General features: G+C 34.0%; 3 protein-coding genes across 3 annotated transcripts; 2 read left to right on the top strand and 1 right to left on the bottom strand.

Annotated features, from left to right (window-relative positions):
• On the bottom strand, nucleotides 1-3,410 carry LOC129218781 (uncharacterized). The gene is made up of 4 exons (XM_054853105.1): nucleotides 3,348-3,410; nucleotides 2,759-3,112; nucleotides 1,832-2,049; nucleotides 1-322 (listed from the first exon to the last, which is right to left on the bottom strand). The coding sequence occupies exons 1-4, from the start codon at nucleotides 3,408-3,410 to the stop codon at nucleotides 1-3; spliced, it is 957 nt and encodes a 318-aa protein (XP_054709080.1).
• A 14,323-nt stretch (nucleotides 3,411-17,733) lies between these two features.
• On the top strand, nucleotides 17,734-18,230 carry LOC129218042 (uncharacterized). Its single transcript, XM_054852221.1, has 2 exons — nucleotides 17,734-17,886; nucleotides 17,976-18,230. The coding sequence occupies exons 1-2, from the start codon at nucleotides 17,746-17,748 to the stop codon at nucleotides 18,222-18,224; spliced, it is 390 nt and encodes a 129-aa protein (XP_054708196.1). The 5' UTR covers nucleotides 17,734-17,745; the 3' UTR covers nucleotides 18,225-18,230.
• Nucleotides 18,231-18,309: 79 nt separating this feature from the next.
• LOC129218105 (uncharacterized) lies at nucleotides 18,310-19,086 on the top strand. The gene is made up of 3 exons (XM_054852302.1): nucleotides 18,310-18,390; nucleotides 18,477-18,768; nucleotides 18,857-19,086. Exons 1-3 carry the CDS (start codon nucleotides 18,310-18,312, stop codon nucleotides 19,084-19,086), a joined length of 603 nt encoding a protein of 200 aa, XP_054708277.1.
• The last annotated feature ends 2,182 nt before the right edge of the window (nucleotides 19,087-21,268 follow it).

Raw genomic sequence — 21,268 nt, 5'->3', positions numbered from 1 at the left:
TTATTTTTTTGTACTTGCTAAATATGCTACAGCATCCATGTATGCTTTAAGTTGAATATTATTATCAATTAAACGCTGTTTCAATAGTGCTAGTCTTTCATTTAGCACTCTGTACTGTTTTTTCTGGGTGGACTTTTGCTTTCTACTTCGAAGCGTTCTTCTCTCAGCTTCATTTTCAGCTTCAATATCCTGAAGCACTTTCACTAAGCTGAAGATATTAGGGTGAGGGGGCAGCCCTCTTTTGCTTAGTTTTGAGTGCCACCCCTCAACATTGTTGTTTGTCCTCAAATTGTCATTCGTTTCAAAGTGATTCCACGAGTCCCTGTATAATAAAAAAAAATAATAATATTATTGCTAAAAACAATAGATCTGTTACATGAAAAAAAAAGGTGGTAATATGGTCAAACCAATGCTGCTTTGGGAACAACTTATTTAGGAATCAATGCTTAAAGCTCTTTAAGAATACATGCAAAACTATGTTTTGTTAACTATTTGTCATACTTGAATTTTTTTTTTTTTTTGTTTGTTCACTTGTATTAGTTTAGAAGTCGGTTGTAGTAACTTCTGCAACAAAATTTTAAGTACACTTGCATCATTCATAAAACAAAACTGTATTTTATATATGAGTTTTTTAAAAAATTTCGTGAAATCGATACAGAGTAAGCAGCATATATTAGTGTTGACAGGAACAGTCAGGTAATCCCCAAGATGAATATTCATCGACTGATAAGAACAAACCTTTAAATTATGCTAAAAATGTATTTCAAATCATTTGCAAATTTTAATTGTGAAAATTTTAAACCGTAGCTTTGCAGGAACAGATTTTTCGCGAAGTGATAACAATGCATAAAAATAAAATAAAATCATATCATATATATACAGTAAAACCCTCTAATGTGGACACTAACGGGCCAAATTCTTTTGTCCGCTATAGAGGGGTGTCCGCATTACAGGAGTTTAATAATTTATTAGCCTTAGAATCGGGGAATTAAAAATTGCCCGCATAAGAGGGGTTTTAATGTAATAGCCAAGCACATAATATTCAGTAAATTTGTTTATAATTTGATACTACTTTATGGTAGCATTTGTCAAGCAGAGATGACAAGGGCTGAACTGTATTCAGTAGTGTAATTGTTTTACAAATGAAGAAACAAAAAGAGTAGGCTCCAGCAGGGCTAGAAAAATCTTTAAAATTTTACATGCCCTACCGGGCGTGTTTGTCTAAAAGGTTCAGGCCCAAATAAACTTTTACATGCCCAGGTTTTTTTTAATTGTATAATAATAAAAATATTTAAGTTTGTTGTATATAGCATTAATCATACAAAAAATTAATTTCACAGCTTTATATCTGAATCAAGAATTATTTCAATATACAACACAAAAAAAGTTTAAATAAATAATTAAAATTAATTAATAAATAATTAAAATTAAAAATACTTAATTTAAAAATTGTAATAATTACATGCGCCCAACTGGGCATGTAAGGGTAAAAGATTCATGCCCGATCGTAATTTGTACATGCCCCGGTCATGTTGGGCAATATAATTTTCGAGCCTTGGGCTCCAGTTAACGTTATCTATTAGAGCCAGGGTTAATTCCGTTGATTGCTCAATGATTAATTCAGAACATGTAGTTAGTTTGTATTATTTATCATAAAATTTTAATATTTTATCATAATTGCTAAACTCTATTTACTTCGACTTTGTTGTTTTTGTAAGAAAAAATATTATTGCCTACTACAGAAGAAACAAATACTTAACATATATAGATAGTTGAACATTAAACATATTTCTAAAAATATAAGAAAAACAAAAAAAAAAAAAAGACTTACATCTGAAATGTCGCATTATTTTCGTCCAGCCAGGTGTCTACTACATAGTCAATCATTTTTCTCACTGCTCTTGTTTGCTGTGGGGCATCTTCAAGAAGCAGGAGGAAAGCTTCACTTACTTCATCCATTGGCACTAGCGGAAGGGCAATAATCCTACGGATCCATGTTCGCGTCTCCTCACTATTTACATAGTTCTTTACCAGGCCCAACTCTTGCACCTGGAAGGATGAGATAAGGCATTGAATATAACATAGATTTAAAATTTCAACTGAAGACCAAAATATAAATATATATATATATATATAAAGGGCAAAAAAAATTTCATTTGTGAAATATGAAAGATTTTATCAAGTTTTGCACTGTAGAGTCCGCAACAGGAGTTCCGACGATTTTCGATTGAATACTGAATATCTCAACACATACTCAAGCAAATTCCAAATTACTACCATATTTGCATGATTTAGACATTTGACTTAAAATTTTTGTTTCAAAAAAATTATCATCTATGACTTTTGTTGCGGACACTATTTGGACAAAATGCTGTGAAATGGCCCTATATACATATATATTATGTTGGTCTTCAGTTGATATCTTACTGTTGCTTTTTGGTAACAAAGTAATAAAAAAAATTAAGTTCAGTAAACTGGGGCTACTTGAACTCATGAGAAAAAAAAGTCTAAATCCATCCTGGTCCTACAAAACTCAATATATAAAGGCAGTTGACCTTCTCCCGGACAGGTATGTCTATATGTATTGAGTTTTATAGGACCGGGACAGATTTTAATCCATTTCTCCTCAGTTCAAGTAGCCCTTCTTTAGGCTCAAGGAACCCATAGTTTATGCTAATAAAAATTTTCACATTTAGTAATATCACATCTTTCTTCAAAAAAAAAAAAAAAAAAAAAACTAAGCAACTTTTACACATACCTTTCTCCAAATTGCTTGGGAATAGTGGAAGTAGCATCCTTTGACGTTGATGAACGGAAACACTTCCTCTAAAGCATTGATTGCTCCTGCTTCAAAATCTAACATAGCAGAAGGTGGTTGAAACTTGAACCCAAACTTTTCGGCCTGTATTTTCAAATTTTTGAACAAAGTCAAATATGTTGCCTTTGTTTTGTTTGGGAGAAAGCTATAAACTAATGGGAAAATTTTCCCCTTGAACGAGCCATGAAGTGTATACAATTGACAGAAAAGTTTAGGTGCAAGTTTGAATGTTCCATCCAAGAATATTTTTTCGCTGCTGCATAGTATTTCCAAGCTTTCAAGAGAGCAAAATGCCTGAAAGAGTTTAAAAAATAAATAAAATTAGCTATTTTTTTTAATTTTGCATAAAATTCGGTTTTTAAACAAATATCTATTTAAAAAAAAACTTTTGTTAGGTTATTAGAACGTGTGCAATATTTATTGGTTGGGTACCTGACTGCCTCTATTTGTCGTGGTGATGCTCTGCTCGAAAACATGGAAATAATAATAAAAAAAAAAAAACGGTGGTTATATTAATAACAATACATACATGAATTGGCTTTGCTTTTCCCTTCAAAGTGGCCAAAACAATATACAAAACAGCAACAATCATACTTAAAGAAAATAGCCAAAAGTGTTTAAAACTAAATACATGAATATATTTCTTTTAATAATCTCCTTCAATAAGAACTTAGGCTTGTCATACATTAGTGATTATTATTACTCATGATATACATAGATGTTCTTATAACGGAATGTTTTTACCCCTTCAGATAATAGGACAAGCAACCCAGGAATTTATGGAAGATGATGACAACAGTGTAAGTTTTTTTTTTTTTTCAATCTTTATCTGTCTACGGAATTTAGCTGTTAATGTATTACTTTATTTACGATTTCTTTTATCCTGTACTTCCAGATTATAGGAGAAGCGACCCAGGAATTTCTGGAAGTTGACGACAGTGTAAGTTTTCTTAAAACTTTATCTGTACACCGATTTTCAGTTGTTTATGTATTACTTTATTTACGGTTTTCTTTTATCCTGTACTTCCAGATATTCGGAGAGGACACACAAGCACTTTTTGAAGAGAGCGACAATGTAAGAAGTTCATTTTAAATAATAATAATAATAAAAAAACTTATAAACTACGTCTGAATTGGTTGTTTATACGTCACGTATGTAAGAAATGCTTTATGATTCTCCCTTTTCTTTTATCTAGTTAATAGGGGATCTGACGCAGAATTTTTGGGAGGATGACGATGAAGTAAGTTGTTTTCTTGCTTGGTAACTGCCTTCTTCTTTTGCACTGTGATCTATACGTATTTATCTATTGTTTTCCCACTTAGATTATTGGAGAGCCAACTCAGTCCTTTTTTGAGGCATCCCCAATATTTCAGGGAATGTCGAGCCCTCAAGTAGGATCCGGAAATGAAGTAGGATCCAAAAATGAAGTAAGTATTCATTTCAGTGTCTCGATTTATTGAATTTATCTCCTTCGTGTTTCTGAAACCGTGAATTGTTTTTTGTCTCATTTCAGTTGGAAAACGCCATCATAATTACAGAAAAATCCCGCAGGCATAACATTAAATATCAGGGACAACAGATAATTTTTGAAGCCAGAGTGGATCCGGATCGCCTGCCGTCCACAGCAAATGGAGTCCCGTTGATAACGATTCTAGGAATTCTCCGGGAGCTGTTTGAGATGATGATTGCGAGGACCACCTCTGATTTGGCTCCAGCCGATCTCATCCGATTTTGCATTCAATCGGATGATTTAGACGTCCCAATCTCCACAACACTGATGCGAGTATCCGATCTCACCGTGGAAAAGATCCTGGCAGCAGTGTTAAAGGTGCTTCAATCCAAGAAGCATATAAAATTAGATACAACGTTCAGCGTGGACGTTGTAACTATCAGGAGACCTGTTGGAGCTGGGAGAAGAAGATTCGTCAACCCAGACGTGGATAAACTTCTGAAGACGTCGATTCTTACCATCCCCAGCGACGATCTGGGACTATGCTGTGCCAAAGCAATCGTCTTTGCCCTAGCCCATTTGCACGCGGATGTCACAGCGATCAATGCCATGAAGAGAAAGGATCGACCGGCATTGACGACACGAGCAATGGACTTGCCCAAGGCAGCTGGTGTACCCCTGGCCCCGTGTACATACCGGGAGATTGCCATTTTTGAGCAACATTTGAATGTGCAAATTGTGGTATTTTGCTCGGAAAATTTAAATAAGGTAAATAGTTTTCACATTGTATGCTTTTTTCCCCCTTAAATGTAATAAGTTTCATATACTAAATACTGCTGTTATCTTTCAGGTATCTTACAAAGGGCAAAATCGGCCGGAGCGGATTAACCTTTATCTTCACCAAGGCCATTATGATGTAATCAAGGGGCTGAAGGGGTTTTATAGCTCAAACTTCTATTGCGAGCACTGCGAGAAGCCGTTTAATAACCGGGAAAATCACCGATGTCCAGAGGCGTGCTACATATGCTTACGCAGGGAATGTTTGCCTGGGGAAAATATACGGTGCACCGACTGCGGTAGACTTTGCAGATCGACTGATTGCTTTGACACACACAAAGCTTGCTCTTCAAAACAGCAGAAATCTTTGTGTGATAAAGTAAGATTTTTTTCCACCTTAATCCCCATTTTTTTTCTTTTAACTATACATTACACAGTTTTCACTCATTTTCAATTTTAATCTCTTTGCTTAGGTATATCAATGCAATCGCTGTTGCAAAGTAATACAGCGTCAGAAATGCCCCAGAGAATTTCACCGTTGCGGAAGTACGATGTGTCCGTCCTGTGAGGCCTATGTAGTTGCTTCGGAGCATCGATGCTTCTTGAAGAAAGTGGCACCTAAAACCCCCAACGAAAAATTAATATTTTTCGACTTTGAGACGGATCAAGCCAGTGGAGAACACAAAACGAACTTCGCCTTGGCACAGTATCAGGACAAGACGGAGAAAGTGTTTAAAGGCTACTCTGCTTGTCACGACTTTTGCTCCTGGCTATTTTCCTTAGAGCATAAAGGATATACGGCGATAGCGCATAACATGAAAGGGTAGGTCTTTTTCTTTCAATTTTTTTTTGAACAATAGTATGTGCTTTTTTGTTTGCTTATAAAAATCTTTTTTTTTATTAGGTTCGACGGTCAGTTCATCATGGCTTGGCTCCTTGAGCAAGGAAACGTGCCGGAGGTCATTCCAAATGGCTCTATGATTATGTCGATCAAGCTACCAAGCTTGAAAATAAGAGTAATCGACTCATTAAATTTCTTTCCGATGGCTTTATCGAAGCTTCCAGGATGCTTTGGGTTGAAGGAACTGAAGAAAGGATACTTTCCTCACTACTTCAACACACAAAGCAACCAAGACTACGAAGGAACACTTCCGGAAATGAAATATTATGGTCCAGACTCTATGAGTCCATCAGCTCGGAGCGATTTCATAAAGTGGTATGAAGAGCATAAAAATGACTCGTTTATCTTCCAAGAAGAAATGCTCGCATATTGCAGGTACCTATTTTTCATCGACAACGAATTTATTGAACGACATAGATTTATTAGTGTGACTTATTTTTCATTTTTCTTACTTTAGATCTGATGTAGATATCCTACGGCAGTGCTGCATTGAATTTCGCTCACAGTTTATGGCAATCTCAAAAGTTGACCCTTTCATGTAAGTGTTATATAAAAAAAAAATCATACAGGTTTTATTTTATTAGAACATTTTTATACATTTATTATCATTTTTAAAAGGTATGTGACAATTGCCTCTGCATGTATGGCTGTGTTCAGAAGTTTGCACATCCGCCCCGATACTCTTGCCATGGTGCCCGTGTCTGGATACGTCAACAACACCAAATACTCGGCCGATTCCATCCGATGGCTTGACTTCGTTGCCTCCACTGAAGCAGTGGCGTGCGGATCAATATTTTTAGGGGACCAGTTGGTTGCTGTAAATTACGATACACAAAAGTAAAAAGATTTATAGATATATTATCTTCTCTATTATTATCAACTTCAGTGTTATGCTACAAAGTTGATGAGTGACATTGCCCACTAAGAGGAAAATCTATTCGAGTTTTACCAAAAGTTTTCAACTGAGTAATAGCTTGGTAGTGTCCTTGGGTTTTCTCATGACGAATCGTTGCCTTGTGGAAATTGCTCATATTTGAAAATCCATTGCCATTCCAGGCGCCTTTTTCCTTTTCAAAAAGAACGCAGGGCCAGCAAAATAATTTTTTTCTTGACTTACAAGCAGTCAGCCATTTAACAGTCTCAAAGTAATCTTTCTTAAGATACGTTCAGCAGGCAGCAATTCTCTTCCGAGCCGAGACCCTCGTCCGAGCTCCGGGGCAGTATGTACTGTTGCGCATGCTCCTCAACTACGTCCAGCTGGGGACTTGTTTTTTCGACCGAGTCCCCTTCCATTACAAAAGAAAAACACAATGGACGCAGGAAAATAACTTTGACTAGTGAATTTGTTGTTTCCTGAAGCTCACATAGAAACCTGTACACTAGGTACGGAAACAAAAATTTATCCGTTGGATTAAAAAATGAGTGAAATAATCAAATAAGCTTTCGAGCGAACGCCAAGGATCTAACAAAACTATATGAGATCTGGGGAACAGGTTCTTAAGAGCTAGTCCCTCGGGCAAGTCCATTTAAGACATCGCACACAGGGGAGAAAGGAAGGGAGGAGCAGTAAAAGAAGTAGCGCTTTCTGAATAAACTTGTTTTTCTGCTCACGTTTTTTCTTAATAAATTATTCTGCAAGGTAATTTTTTGAAGGGGCAGATATTTAAGGGACCAGCCTAGTCCCTCTGGTCCATGGGCGGCACACCACTGCACTGAAGGTGTTACCATCGAACATGCATTGAATGGAACCGGAGAGAAGAAAATAGCTGGGTTGTCCGTTGACGGGTTTTGTCAAGAAACAAATACCGTCTACCAATTTCAAGTAAGTTTTTTTTTTCTTTTTTTGATGAAGAGACCATAATCTAGTTTTTTTTTTTAAATATTATGCTAAAGAAAATGTTTGTGCTTTTTATTTCTCTAGGGTTGTTTCTACCACGGTTGCCCGACGTGTTTCGATGGAGACTCCGTGCACGTGCACCCCCTTAAGGGTGTCACGATGTCAACTCTCCGTGAAGAATCTGAGAAAAAGACGAATAGACTTCGTATGAAGGGGTTCAGAGTAGTCGAAATTTGGGAGCATGATTTTTGGAAGCAAAAGAAGGAAGACCTTCGCCTTCAAGACTTTTTAAAAACACATACCGCTCAGGACCGGTTGCACCCAAGAGACGCCTTCTTTGGAGGAAGAACGAATGCTCTGAATCTCTTCTATGAGGGTACTTTTCTCCGCACGCACCCCACCTCTTAGCCGTAGGCCTTAGGTTCCACCGCCCGGGGGGTCCGCGTAGCGGGCCCCCCGCACGGCTGGGTGCGGCGGTCGATAGTCGTATCATGCTACGGACGCGCTTGATGCTTATTGCGCCGGGGAAGGTCCCCGTGCTGGGCGTCAGCCCAGCTGGGAGTTTACCCCTTAATGTGTGGGTCTTGCTCACCGTGAGATACGGTATATCTCCCCGTACCTCGTTAGTGTGCCATGACCCCCTTCTATGAGGGTACTGCGAAGTATATCGACTTTACGTCACTGTACCGATGGGTAAGATTCTCTTTGAGTTTTATTTACTTTATTTTTATTTAGTAAAGCCCCCAAAATGATTTCTCATTTCCCTCTCTCTTTTTTCAAAGGTCAACAAGTACTGTCCGTATCCTGTTGGGCACCCTACGATAATTACGGAGGGATTCGACGACATCGATCAATATTTTGGAATCGTGAAGTGCCGAGTAGTACCTCTCGTGGGCTGTATTTGCCGGTGCTACCTTGCCGAATCTAGAGTCCCTATATGAAAACGTAGTTTTCAGAGTTGCGACAACAGCTACGCTCGGAAAGCGCAACCGGTTACAGGGGGAAGATAGGATTGCCGCCGAGCTGCAAGATTGGCTCCTTGTTCGCTTTCGAGTTTCGTTACAAAAAATAGTCACAAGCGACTGCGGGAAGAGCGGCTGATACGGGTTCTGAAGGATGTGAAAGCACGCGGATTCGAAAATGCATGCAGTCAATAAATGAAACGCTCGATTTTGATTCAAACATTAAAAAAAGACAAAATGGCCCTGTGTTAGCAGAATTAAGAGCAGATTTTTTTTTCTTAAACATTATTCTCTTTAATACGATCAATTTTAAATTAATCAAAAGATTCCGAGACAACGAAAATTATATTATAATTTTAATTGATTCAAAATGAATGAAAGAATAAAGACTGATTAAGAAAATGAAAATAAGTAAATAAGCAACAAATAACGAACATAAAAAATTGCTTGTTTTTGCTACATTAAATTAAGCTTTATAAAGATTTTTGAACATAGAAATATTTCTTATATTGATATCAAAAGCATTACTTATTTATTTTTTTTTTCTATAAAAGGAAAAATATACACTTTTCTGATTTAAATGGAACAAAGTTTATCATTAGCTTAAAAATTCCGAAAGGAAATATATGCCTGGGATGAACACCTACGCGGGGGGGGGGGGGGGTGCTGTTAGGGGTGTGGCACCCATGTATATGCAAAGGAAAGTTTGAAAGAGTAATACAAGAAATATGTAGAAGCTTAAAACAAGGTGTCCTATCCAGGCCAAGATCTATACATTTTTTGGCCTCCCTGCAACAAAATCTGAATAGCTCCTCCCCAGAGGCCATCAGTGTATATTTGTAACATTAAATAAGTCTTAGTGCTAGGTTTTTTCAATTTTTTTCTTTAATTTCAGAGGCCGTTGGACTCTTTAAGACGTGGGGCACCCCACACTGCAGGGATCCTATCTCGCCCCAACCCACTCCAAAAAAAAAAGATTAAGAACCTCTGAATATTTTAATGGTTTAGTGGGCACACCTAATTAATAGATTAATTTGTATAAAGTTGAAAACTGAAATTATATTAATCAGAGGTCATTTTTATTTGAAACTAGATGCAGATAGAAATATTCAGAAATAAATTCGGAAGTTAAGGAGGGGGGGGGGGTGTATTTTGACACATTATATTTTTCAACATTCTTATATGCATAAGAAACAAATGTATCCATTATTTTATATTTATTTCTTGAAAGTACACTATCTATTATTTAAAATTTTCAACAACATTTTTATACCAAAACAATACTAGAATGAAAGGTAGTTAGATAGTAGACATTTTTTTAATGAAACAAAATTAAAACAATTCAGAGCACCAAAAAAGGACTTGTACTTATTTTGAATTTTTATGACAAAGCAAAAACTAAAAATTGAAAACAATTTAGCATGAGGAAAACTCATTTATTTCATGCTAAGTTTTCAGATCAATAGCATGATCTTATTGTTTTAATCTTGTTGTTGTTGTAAACAACATAGATCTCTGTTGTTCAATTTACTTTTTGGTGTTATTGTATCTATAAACTTTATTTAAAACACAAAATTTTCAGCATTTTCATCCGAAAAAGAAAACATTAGTTTAATTAAAAACTTCAGTCACTAATGGGCTAATCTTCAAAAAGTGCAACTTTGCTGTCACATGCCTTTTACAGTTAAAACTAAGGAATAATTTATTATTTTTTAATTTCAGCAAAAATATATCCATTTAAATCTGCCGACAGTTTTTTTTCTTTATTTTTTGGTTCGCAGCATGTGAATTCTCACCTCCATGTGTTAGAATTTAATTGATTCAAAATAAATAAAGAGATATAAAAGGTAAGAAAATGAAAATAAATAAATGAACGACAGATAATACACATTAGAAATTGCTTGTTTTGTTTCGGAAAGGCAAATGTTGTAAAGAGTTTTAAATCTAAAAATATTTCCTGTAACCATCTAAAAAGCAATATCACTAATTAAAATGGTTTGCTATTAAAAAAAATGCTAATTAAAATTGCATGTTTAAGTTTACGCTGTACAATTTTCTGATTTAAATGTGATTAAGTTAAACATTAAATTAAAAATTTGAAAGATAAATATGCAAAGGAAAATTTGAAAGTTCAATACTAGAAATAGGTAGATGGTCAAAACGAGGTAACCCCTCCCCCCCCCCCCCAAAAAAAAAAGAAAGAAAGAATACCAAGAACCTCTAAATATTTTAGTGGTTCAGTAGGCACTCTTGGTTAAAATAATAATTTGAATAAAGTTGAAAACTATTACTTTAATTTGATGTAGATAGAAATATTCAGAAATAAATTGAGGAGTTGGGGGCGGGGGGTGTAATTTGAAACATTACTTATTTTCAACTCATATGAATAAGAAACAAATGTATCTATTGTTATTTATTTATTTCTCTGCATCACATCATGCATCTATTACTTACATTTTGAACAATATTTTCAAATCAAAACAATATTTTAAAGAAAAGAAAGTAGACACTTTCTTAATGAAACAAAGAAAAAAATATTCCCAGCACCAGTAGAGGACTTGTACTTATTTTCAATGTTAGTGAAAAAGCAATGTTTACATTTAATTTTGACAGAGATTTTAAATACAACTTAGCATGAAGAAAACTCATTCATTCCATACTAACAGTTCAGATCATTACCACATAAAGATTACAAAAGTCTCTAATGTTCAATTTATTTTTTGGTGTTGTTACATCTGTAAACTTTATTTCAAACATAGAATTTCTAACATTTTTACACAAAAAAAAAAAAAAAGAGAGAGAAAACAAAGACATTTTTCTCAATGAGGCAATTAAAATCAAATTCAGGGTACCAAAACAGAATTTGTAGTTTTTAGAGATTTCGGGGCAAACTATTATTGTCAATAACTGCTTAAGTAACAAAATAAGCAAAGATTAATCTTTGTGTTTTCTGAAATGCAACGTAACTTCAAAATATTCACATGTTCAAAATGTGGTTATTACTATCAAATTTTTAAAAATTCTTTACTCCAAAGTATCATTTCCTAAAACTAATAACTATGAACAAAACACAAGTTTAATCAAAAATTTCAGTCACTTATAAGCATAAAGAAAATAAATTTTGTTATAGGCTTTACTCCCATCTACTCAATTAGGGAGTTTCGATTAGACAGGGCAAAATATACTGATGCTTGTAATTTATTTTCCTTTATACTATTTGTGAAGTGAATGTTTGTGGAAAAAAAAAAAAAAAAACCTTGATTGAAATAAATTGAATTTTTTGTTCAGATTTTTTCATATAGATTGCAATTCCATTCATTACCCTGTATCATGGATGGATGAACATGTCCTATATTCCAACATCCTGAAAAATGCTTCCAGAATTTAGTCAGAAATAGAGAAGGTGTATTTACAGTCGGAAGTGGAATAAGATAACAGTTGCTACCTATCCTTTCCAAAATTGGAGTTATTTGCAGTTATTCAAATCCTGTCCTGTAGTTTAAGTGGGGAGAAAAATCTCTTCTTGAGAGGGGGGGGGGATTTCTTGGATAACTACACAAATAGAATAAGCATCAATGAACTGTTCATTTAATGCTGAAATAAACAAACCTAAATATATCTTTCATAATTTTATTTATACCTAAATTTTTGAGCCTTGCATGGAATACCGAAAAATTTATTAAAAATCTAAATTGAAAACAATATTTTTACATGACAAACAAGCATAAACCTTAAAGCATTTGTTTTACAAAACAAATTCAAAACTCTAAATTTAGAGAATAAAAACAGAATTCCAGCTATTTCTCAATTTCTGTTGTAAAATTGTTTGTTTTACCTCTTTACATTTCAATATTATTATACAAATGAATGATAATAAATATGATAATAAGCGTGACAAATCAGAAATACAGCACTGTTTGTATGAAGAAGATCAAAATTTCATTTAATTACACTATTTAGCATTTAAAAACAAAATTTTTGTTGGTTTGTATGTCATTGTTGAAATCCAAAGACCATTTCGGCAACAAATTTCCTGAAGTCATCAGCATAATAAGAAGCATAACAAACATGAATGGCATATTATGTATGGAAGTTTAATTATTTTTTTAAACAGCTTCATTAGTTTTGATAAAGCTGTCAAGCTAAGAAAACTTGGAAAATGATTTCTGGACATCCTTGTAAACTAAATATTGGAGATCATTCTATTATACAATTCTTTAAGCGAACAATACAATACTATCATGAGTTTTCTAGAACATCTGCATCAGGGATATAATTCAGCTAGTAGTTGAGCTTTCTTCAAGTTGCAGAATATCTGGAAGAAACTTAAAAAACATTAAGGGCAAATAAATTTAAAAGCAGAAGTAAAACTCTTCAAATGTGCTAAATCATCACTACGCCTGAACACAATTGGCAGGAATGTTTTTTTAAACTAGTTCATAAAATTATTAATGGAAAATAAATAAACATACTTCAATTGAAATAGAGCTGTATTTCAACTACTTTGCATTAAGTGTGTTGTAAAATTTAATTTCAAATAACAGGGTGTGTTTTAAAACCACTTGAAAAAGTAAAACACATATTACAGGGGAATATTTTACATAATTCATCAATCTCTTTTGACTAGCATAGATTGTTTTTCATTTAATTATGTACATAAAATTATGTACATATTTGTTACTGTGCATCATCTTTGCTCTTAAGAAGAGAAATAATCAGTTTATGATGACTAAAATAAGTAATGAACGTTTGATTCTAAATTTTTTAGGAACCGTGAGAAAGCTTGCTTGTTTTTTCTGCACCTCACTTAGGAATATTCACAACAAAATTGTAGGGGGAGGTGGAGCACGTTGGACAGTGGGGCATGTTGTACGGGTTCCAATTATTTGAATAATATTAATATTTTTTGACCAACAAATAGCTCCTATGGTCCGACAAATCCTATAATGAAATCACATGGTACAGTTATATTGAACAAATTTTATTTCAGAAAGTGTTGTTTCAGCAGTCCTGAGTACTTTTCAGAAAACTATGAATTAATTTTTTTAACGGTTTCAGTCAAGATTGCGGGGAAAAAAATTGAACTCCTGTCTTAAACTTTTACGTGAATGCTACTACCCTCATCAAAGCGCTTACTTGTGATTGTGATTGAAAAAATGTGAGTGCATACAAAAGAAATTAATTATAAACTGTTTTTGTTTATTTTTAATACATAAATTTAAGTGAAGTAAAAATATAGAGAATGCAATATACTGATGCTTGAATTTAAATTCTTTAAAATAAGGCCACATTTTTTAGTAAATTCATTTATCTATACCTGATATTTCAGCTGGCCACAATGAATCAGTTTTGAAAGCCACCACTGTTTTAGAGCATTTGAATTCCCCTTTATTTCAATGTTCTATTTTCTGACAAAAGTATTGATTTTCTAAAGATTTCAACAAATTAAGATAAGCTCTGATAAATTGAATATTTATTTATTTATATATTTATTTTTATGAGTGGTTGAAATGAACTCGGATGCAATTGAATTACTTTTTGAGTGGGTGAGGCAAATTCATGAACATGTAATAAATGAATATAAATAATGAAAGAAAAATTACTTTTAAAGTTGATGCATTATAATAATAATATAAGAAAATAAATAACTCTGATTTAAGGAAGCAGTTACTAAACACTTTATTTTGCATTGGTTGAAAACATCGGATAAATATCAAAATATCCAATATACAGTCGACTCCTGCTACAAAGCGTGAATTCCTCGCCCGCAACATGAAAATTTTGCGAGAAGGAATAGTGGTGAGTAAGTTGTTTTTGTGAAAGGACCTTCATCCCTTTAGAATCACTGAAAGCAGAAGTACCCACACTGTACTAGTCTTTTATCGCTTATATAAATAACTACTTCTCATTTTCCATTATTTTTTTTTCATTCTAAATGCGAAAGTTAACGAAATATAACGACACCTAGGAGCGCTGCTTTATCTAAAGTTGGTGAAGATAGAAAGAAAAAGAGAACGTTTCTGACAATTAAAGAAAAGGTAAAGATTCTTGAAAAGCTGAAGCTGAACCAAAAAATGCTTCGAAGGGTAGCACAACAATTAGGTATGACGGTATGAGAGAATCTTCTATACTTACAATTAAAAGTCAAGAAAAGGAAATCCATAAAAGTTCACCGAGTAATAGTATCCAAGCAAAATGCAAAAATTGTGAAAATGGAAGCTGTTTTTTATTGTAAATTAAAGAAACGAGGAAGAGAGGTAATGCCATAGATGGAAACTTTATAAAAGAACCAATGAAGCAACTGTATTTAAAAATATATTAGAATAACTACAGCATAAATCATCATTTTCACTTTTTATTAAGTTACAAATATCATTACTGAATCAACTGTACGGTACAACTATAGGGCATTTGTTCTCCTTACTACATGCCGTACGTACAGTACTGGTTTATTTTATGTCATTCTTTCCCATTGATCATTGTTTTTGTGCATCATAGCAGTATTTTATGTTGAATAAAACGTCTTTTTTTTAAATACAAATAAAAATTCAGTTCTTTATGTAAGAAACAGTAAGGTATGGTTAAGAAAAGGTTTTTAACTGTTTAAGGTTGTGCTTACACGTGTCTAAAATGATTGGTTATGTTTATAAAAGTTTTTACACATACCTTTTTCCACAACACGGAATTTCGACTTACGTGAGGGGTCTTGGAACGCATCCCTCGTGTAAATCAGGACTTGACTGTGTATATCAAAATATCGGCTATTTTCGAACCCTGATCTTTACAGATAATCTCAAAACCCCACGATGACAGCCTTTATTTTAAAATGCAATCCCACACTAGTTAAAATTTAACTCCACATTAATCAAGATAGGATTATTTAAAAATCATTTTCCAACCAAATATCGAAATTTTTACGAACTTGATGTGGGGTGAGAGCTTCATGTACTTTATTTTTCTGCTGATCTAGAAGAGTAGAATTCTTTTAAAGTTTGATTCCAAGAAACAGGTTGTGTCAAATGACACACGATAGACGTGAAACATTTTAACTATTCATCAAACACTTTTGAACAGATTGTGTTTCTTATTCATATTTTTACATAAAATTATATACATGTGTCCACTGATAATGATCATCTTCTTCCTTCTTAAGAAGAGAAATGATCTGTTTACGATAACTAAAGTAAGTAATTACAAATGTACATATTGATCTCCGCGCTGCCTGAACGCAGTAAATACATGCAACCATACAAAATGAGAAAGGAAGCGAGAAGAGTGTAATGTCTCACTTTTCTCCAATACCTGAAGGCAAGCAAGCCACTGCTTTCCTTCTAACCGACATTGCTTATCCCCACCACTTTTCGTCACACAGAAAGGTTGGATCATAATTTCAAAGCCCTTGCATAAAAAGTTTCACTTAAAAAATCTTTGATTCAGCATTTTATCATAAAAGTATTGATATTTCAACACGCAAAACTTTAAATGTACCCAATTTCTGACAAACAAGAGCTGTGGCTGGGAGGACTTTTACAATCTCAAAAACCCATGATAACGGTCCTGATCTCAAAGGTAATTCAACACTTGTTAAAACTTAATTATGTATTAATCATGGCCATAATTATTTAAAAATCATTTTCTCAATAAAAATAGAAATTTTTACTAACCTGAAAGGGGATGATAGCATGCACTTTATTCTTCAGATGATAAAGAAAGAGTAGCATGGAAAGGAAATAACTAAGCAACCTAAAAATTAGTAAACCCTAATTAGAGCATAATAAAAAGTACCAACACACTACTTGAAACGAACTTAGAACATCTCAGTTTTCTGTTTATGATGGAACACACAGCGAGTGACATGCTTGTTCAATAAAAAAGAGTAAATTACCAAAACTACAATTCATTAAATTTTTAATAAAATAGTACATTTTAAATTAGCTCGCTCAACCTAAAAAATCGATAAAAACTGCTGTGTGTCAAGCAAGTGTTCTACTTCATATCCACCTCAAACGCTTTGGCAAATTCATGTGGTTACATTAATTTCATAATCGAATTGACATTTTTTACGAATTTTAACTAATAAATATTTGGCAGAAAAACTTAACAAATCGTTTTTCCTTAATTCTAAATGTTATTAAAATATACTGCCAGCAAGCATTGAAAGTTCTATAATTTATAAGCATTTTATTTTCTCTGCATCTCCTTTCAAAAAACAAAAATTTGACACTGTAAATACTTACGTTGCATAAAGAGAAGATTTAACTTGGAGTTTTAGAGCTTGAAGGAATATTAAAAACGATACATAAGTCAATTTTTGTCAATGATCAGGAAAAATAAAAACCCTAACATTAAAACATAAGTTAAAATGGGTTTTAATATCAAGTCATATTCATTTAAAATAAAAATTACCGCAGCACACAGCATTTATACTACTACAAATCACAAGTTATAATCTCTTCACAACACAAGTGTATGTTTTGTTTACTCCCACTCGTCGGCAAGCACGAAATAGATCGCGCCAAACCGAATACAGAGATCTATCGTTAAAAGAAATTAATTTACACAATTTAAACTTTTGCCTTGTCTTAAAGTGCTGTTTTTCAATAACGTTGTGATTGGAATCATCGATTTAACAGAAAAAATAACTATAAAAGACCCAAATAAAGTGTCAGGATGGAATTTTAGCACACCGGAACACATGTTCTTGATATAATTACGCATTAGTTAAAGAAATAGGAATGGACTCACTCAAGTAAAGCTACACACGTATAATTTGAACATTGTAGAACAGTAATATGAGCATTAAAATCTTGGACTCACTTTTAATTTTTCAGATTCCGGGTTTTTCCACAGCACTGTCATACGCTCCATGTTAATCCTACGGGAGAAGAAGAAATCTTGCCCCAGGCGGTCTTCGACCAATAGGAAAATGATGCCGCGTTGTCGCAAATCTGAAAACTACATTTTCATACAGGGACTCTAGCCGAATCCAAGGCAAATTGATGTTCCCTCTTTGTCGTACGTGTGCCGAGAATACGCAGCAGGACCCGTGTGCACATTGTGATGATGATAGGGCATTAACTGGTACATGGGTAAGCGAAGAGTTAAAGCTCGCAAAGAAAAAGGGGTACCAAATAACCGATGTAAGTAAATACTTTCAATACATATTTTTTTGGAACATTTTTAAAAATGCATATTATATAACGTGATTTTTTCTTTTTTTAACCTCTAGATGTACGAAGTTTACCATTTCCCCATTTCATCCAATGTGCTGTTTCGCGATTACATCGACCTGTTCCTCAAAATAAAACAAGAGAGTAGCGGCTGGCCTCGTGAATGCAGCACAGAAGATGAAAAGAGGGAGTACATACTTCGTTACGAGGCCAAAGAAGGCATATTGCTGGACAGCAATGCCATTTCAAAAAACCCCGGAAGAAGACATGTTGCCAAACTGGCTCTTAACAGTTTTTGGGGGCGGTAAGATTCATTTTCTTCTCTCTACCCTTCTATTGGAAACCTAATAATTTTTTTTTCTCTGAAACTGAATTTCTATTTACAGATTTGGCATGAACACAAACAAAACCAGTTTGGTGTTTGTTAATGGCATCCCTACCTTCAACAAATATATGGCCGATTCAACAAAAATTGTAAGTTTTTACCCAAAAGAGATAGAGAAGCTTTGATTGAGTTTGCAAATAAAGTTTTAATTGTTTATTTTATTGCGTATTTTCAGATCAAAGATGTTTTTTTTCCATCTGACGAGCTGGCCGCCCTACAGTTTGTTTCTGCAGCCGAGTTTGTGAAGCAGGACACCAGCACCAACATTTTTGTAGCTGCTTTCACAACTGCATGGGCGCGGTTGAAGCTGTATGAGGAGATGGACAAATTAGGAACTCACGTACTCTACCATGATACAGACAGCATCATTTATTACAGTGATGGAACTAACGACCCTCCTCTCGGAAACTTTCTTGGGGATTTCACGGACGAATTGGACGGTGGCACCATCTCTGTTTTTGTGTCTGGTGCGTATATTTTTTTTCTGGAAAATTATTCCTAATTATTTCTTTTTTTCTTGGTGATTTGCTGATTTATTTTTTTATTGAATTCCAGGTGGCCCGAAAAACTATGCCTACACTACAAGCGACGGGGGAACTTGCTGCAAGGTACGTGGGTTTACCCTAAACCACAGGAACGTCCAGCTCCTCAACTTCGATTCCATCAAGCAGCTCGTGCTAAACTTGGACGAACCCTCCTCCATCAATATCCATAACCCGGCAAAAATTTGCAGGGAGCCAAAAAGGAGAAAAATTATGAATAAAGTTGAAAATAAAATGTATTAAATAATCTACAACAAAAGAGTCATACAACCGGACTATTCGACCTTGCCCTATGGGTACTAGACTTTTTCTCATACCATCACGTTTTTCTCTGAGCTCAAAATATGTTCGAAAGAATAATAAATATGTATGTAAATCGCATACTGTATGTAAATCGTTGTACTTGATGAGTATAAATTGTATTTTTTCTTTACGAGTTTTGCAAAAAGTGTTTAAATGTGTGCCAAAAAAAAAAAAAATGCATTTATTGTCTGAAAAAAAAAACAAGCTACATGTTTGTATTAATATGTTTGTTTTTAATTAAAAAAATTCTTGTTTTCCAAAAATCTTGTCTTTTCTTGGAATGTAAAACCCATTTAATACTTTTGTAAAAGATAAAAAGGTGTTGAATAAACAAAAATAAATAAATCAGAAGCATGAAAACACAGGAATAAAATACACGTTTATATTTTTTCACAAAGTAGTTAGTTTATTGAATCAATATTTAACCCAGGAGGGTTTCTTTGCATACATACGTTTAGCATTTCTGTTTTTAGATTTAACAAATTTATTTGGAAACATTTTCTTATTTACAATGTAGCTAGTGGGTAAGTTCATTTCTTTAACAGCCAAACTAAAGTCCAGGGGCGTAGCTAAGGGGGGGGTTTTTGGGGACAACCCCCCCCCCCGAAACGTTAGTCTCAAAAAAAAGAGAGAAAAAGAGGGAAGAGAAAGAAAAAAAGAAGAAAAAGAAAAAAAATCAAAACGACTTTTTCCTGAGTAACAAAGGTAAAAAATTCATTTCGCTCCCCCCCCCCCCCCAATGCCATTGAAAATCTGCTCCATGTGTGACCCTCAAGCATAAAGACGCCTTCCTCTGCTGCGACAAATTTTTGACAATTGAGTGAAAGTTGACACTTCGCTTTAGAAATGAGATTGATTTGTTAAATCCACGTATATACAGCCTTTGTTTGTCATTGATTCTTCAAATTTTTAAATATGTTTAATTTTATGAGCCGCGCAGTGGGAATATTGCATACAGTCGAATCTGTATATTTCGAATTTCACATTAAAGAAAAAAATCGAGATAAAGACGTTTTGAAATACGGGGGCTTTAAGAGACTTTTTATAGAAATTTGAAATATGATGGTGCAAATTTGAATTCGATACTAAAGACAACGTGGGCTCTTGATTAAAATTCCTCTTTATTATTTTTGTTAGGTATTTATTCTATTATTACATTATTTAGTGCTTTATTGAGAGTTTAAGGAATCATTTTGACAGTAAAAGAAACTTTAAGCATATCTTTTTCAAGAAGAAGTCTTTTATTGCTTTTTGGTCCCTGATTTTTTTTTTTTTTTTTTTGGATTCATTATTTATGCTCTTGAGGTTAGCAATTGCAGCAAATCTAACTTGGTCAGTATTCTACAATTTTAATTTTTTCATCACTTGAAAAAAATTTATACTTTCTTTTCACTCCTATCATTTCGGTTTTCTAAGGAATCACAATTTTAAGAAAGAGAGCTACCAAAGAACAGTACTAATCCGGATAACAGAGCGAAATGGTTTTTAACTTGAATGATCTTTAAACATGAAATTGAAATGTTCATCTTAACATTTCAAACCTGTGAATTTCACCCCTTTACTCTTCTTCCAAGAAAGTGCGCGAAACGACTGTCCTTCGGTTAATCTTCCTGGAAAGCCTATTCGTGGAACGCATTTCTCCCTTTTTTCCACTGCCTCCTCAGCTCTTGAAGACAATTCCTCTGTTTCTGAGTTGAAGAAAATGTTTTTGTTTGCTGCTTTAAAGATCATTGGGCTTTGAATCCGAAAATGATAGCATAACCGAAATTCGAGACGATAGAGGTTTTTGTTGGTCTGATCTCGTGTGTGCCATAGGTCATAGTCAAAACGACCTTTGCTAACCAGAGTATCCATTGCATAACGTCGTCTGAAGAAAACGAAGTGCAGTCTGCAAAGCAACATCAGTCCCATCGGACCCTTCTGAAGGTAATTTTATTTTAATTCAAAAGAAAAACTGCATAGCATTTCATGAATAAAAAGTTTAAAAACGAGATGAATCTAGATTATTTCTATTAGCTTGGTTCGGATTAAAAAGTAGAAAAAAAAAGACTTCTGTTTATAAAACCCGAAAATTGCTGTTGCACTCTCAAATAGATATTTATGTAAATTCTAAAGCGGCTAA

The sequence above is a fragment of the Uloborus diversus genome, chromosome 3 (assembly GCF_026930045.1).
Source record: "Uloborus diversus isolate 005 chromosome 3, Udiv.v.3.1, whole genome shotgun sequence".
Lineage (NCBI taxonomy): Eukaryota > Metazoa > Arthropoda > Arachnida > Araneae > Uloboridae > Uloborus > Uloborus diversus.
The sequence above is the reverse complement of the archived record's forward strand: the minus strand, read 5'-3'. Positions and strand labels throughout refer to the sequence as shown.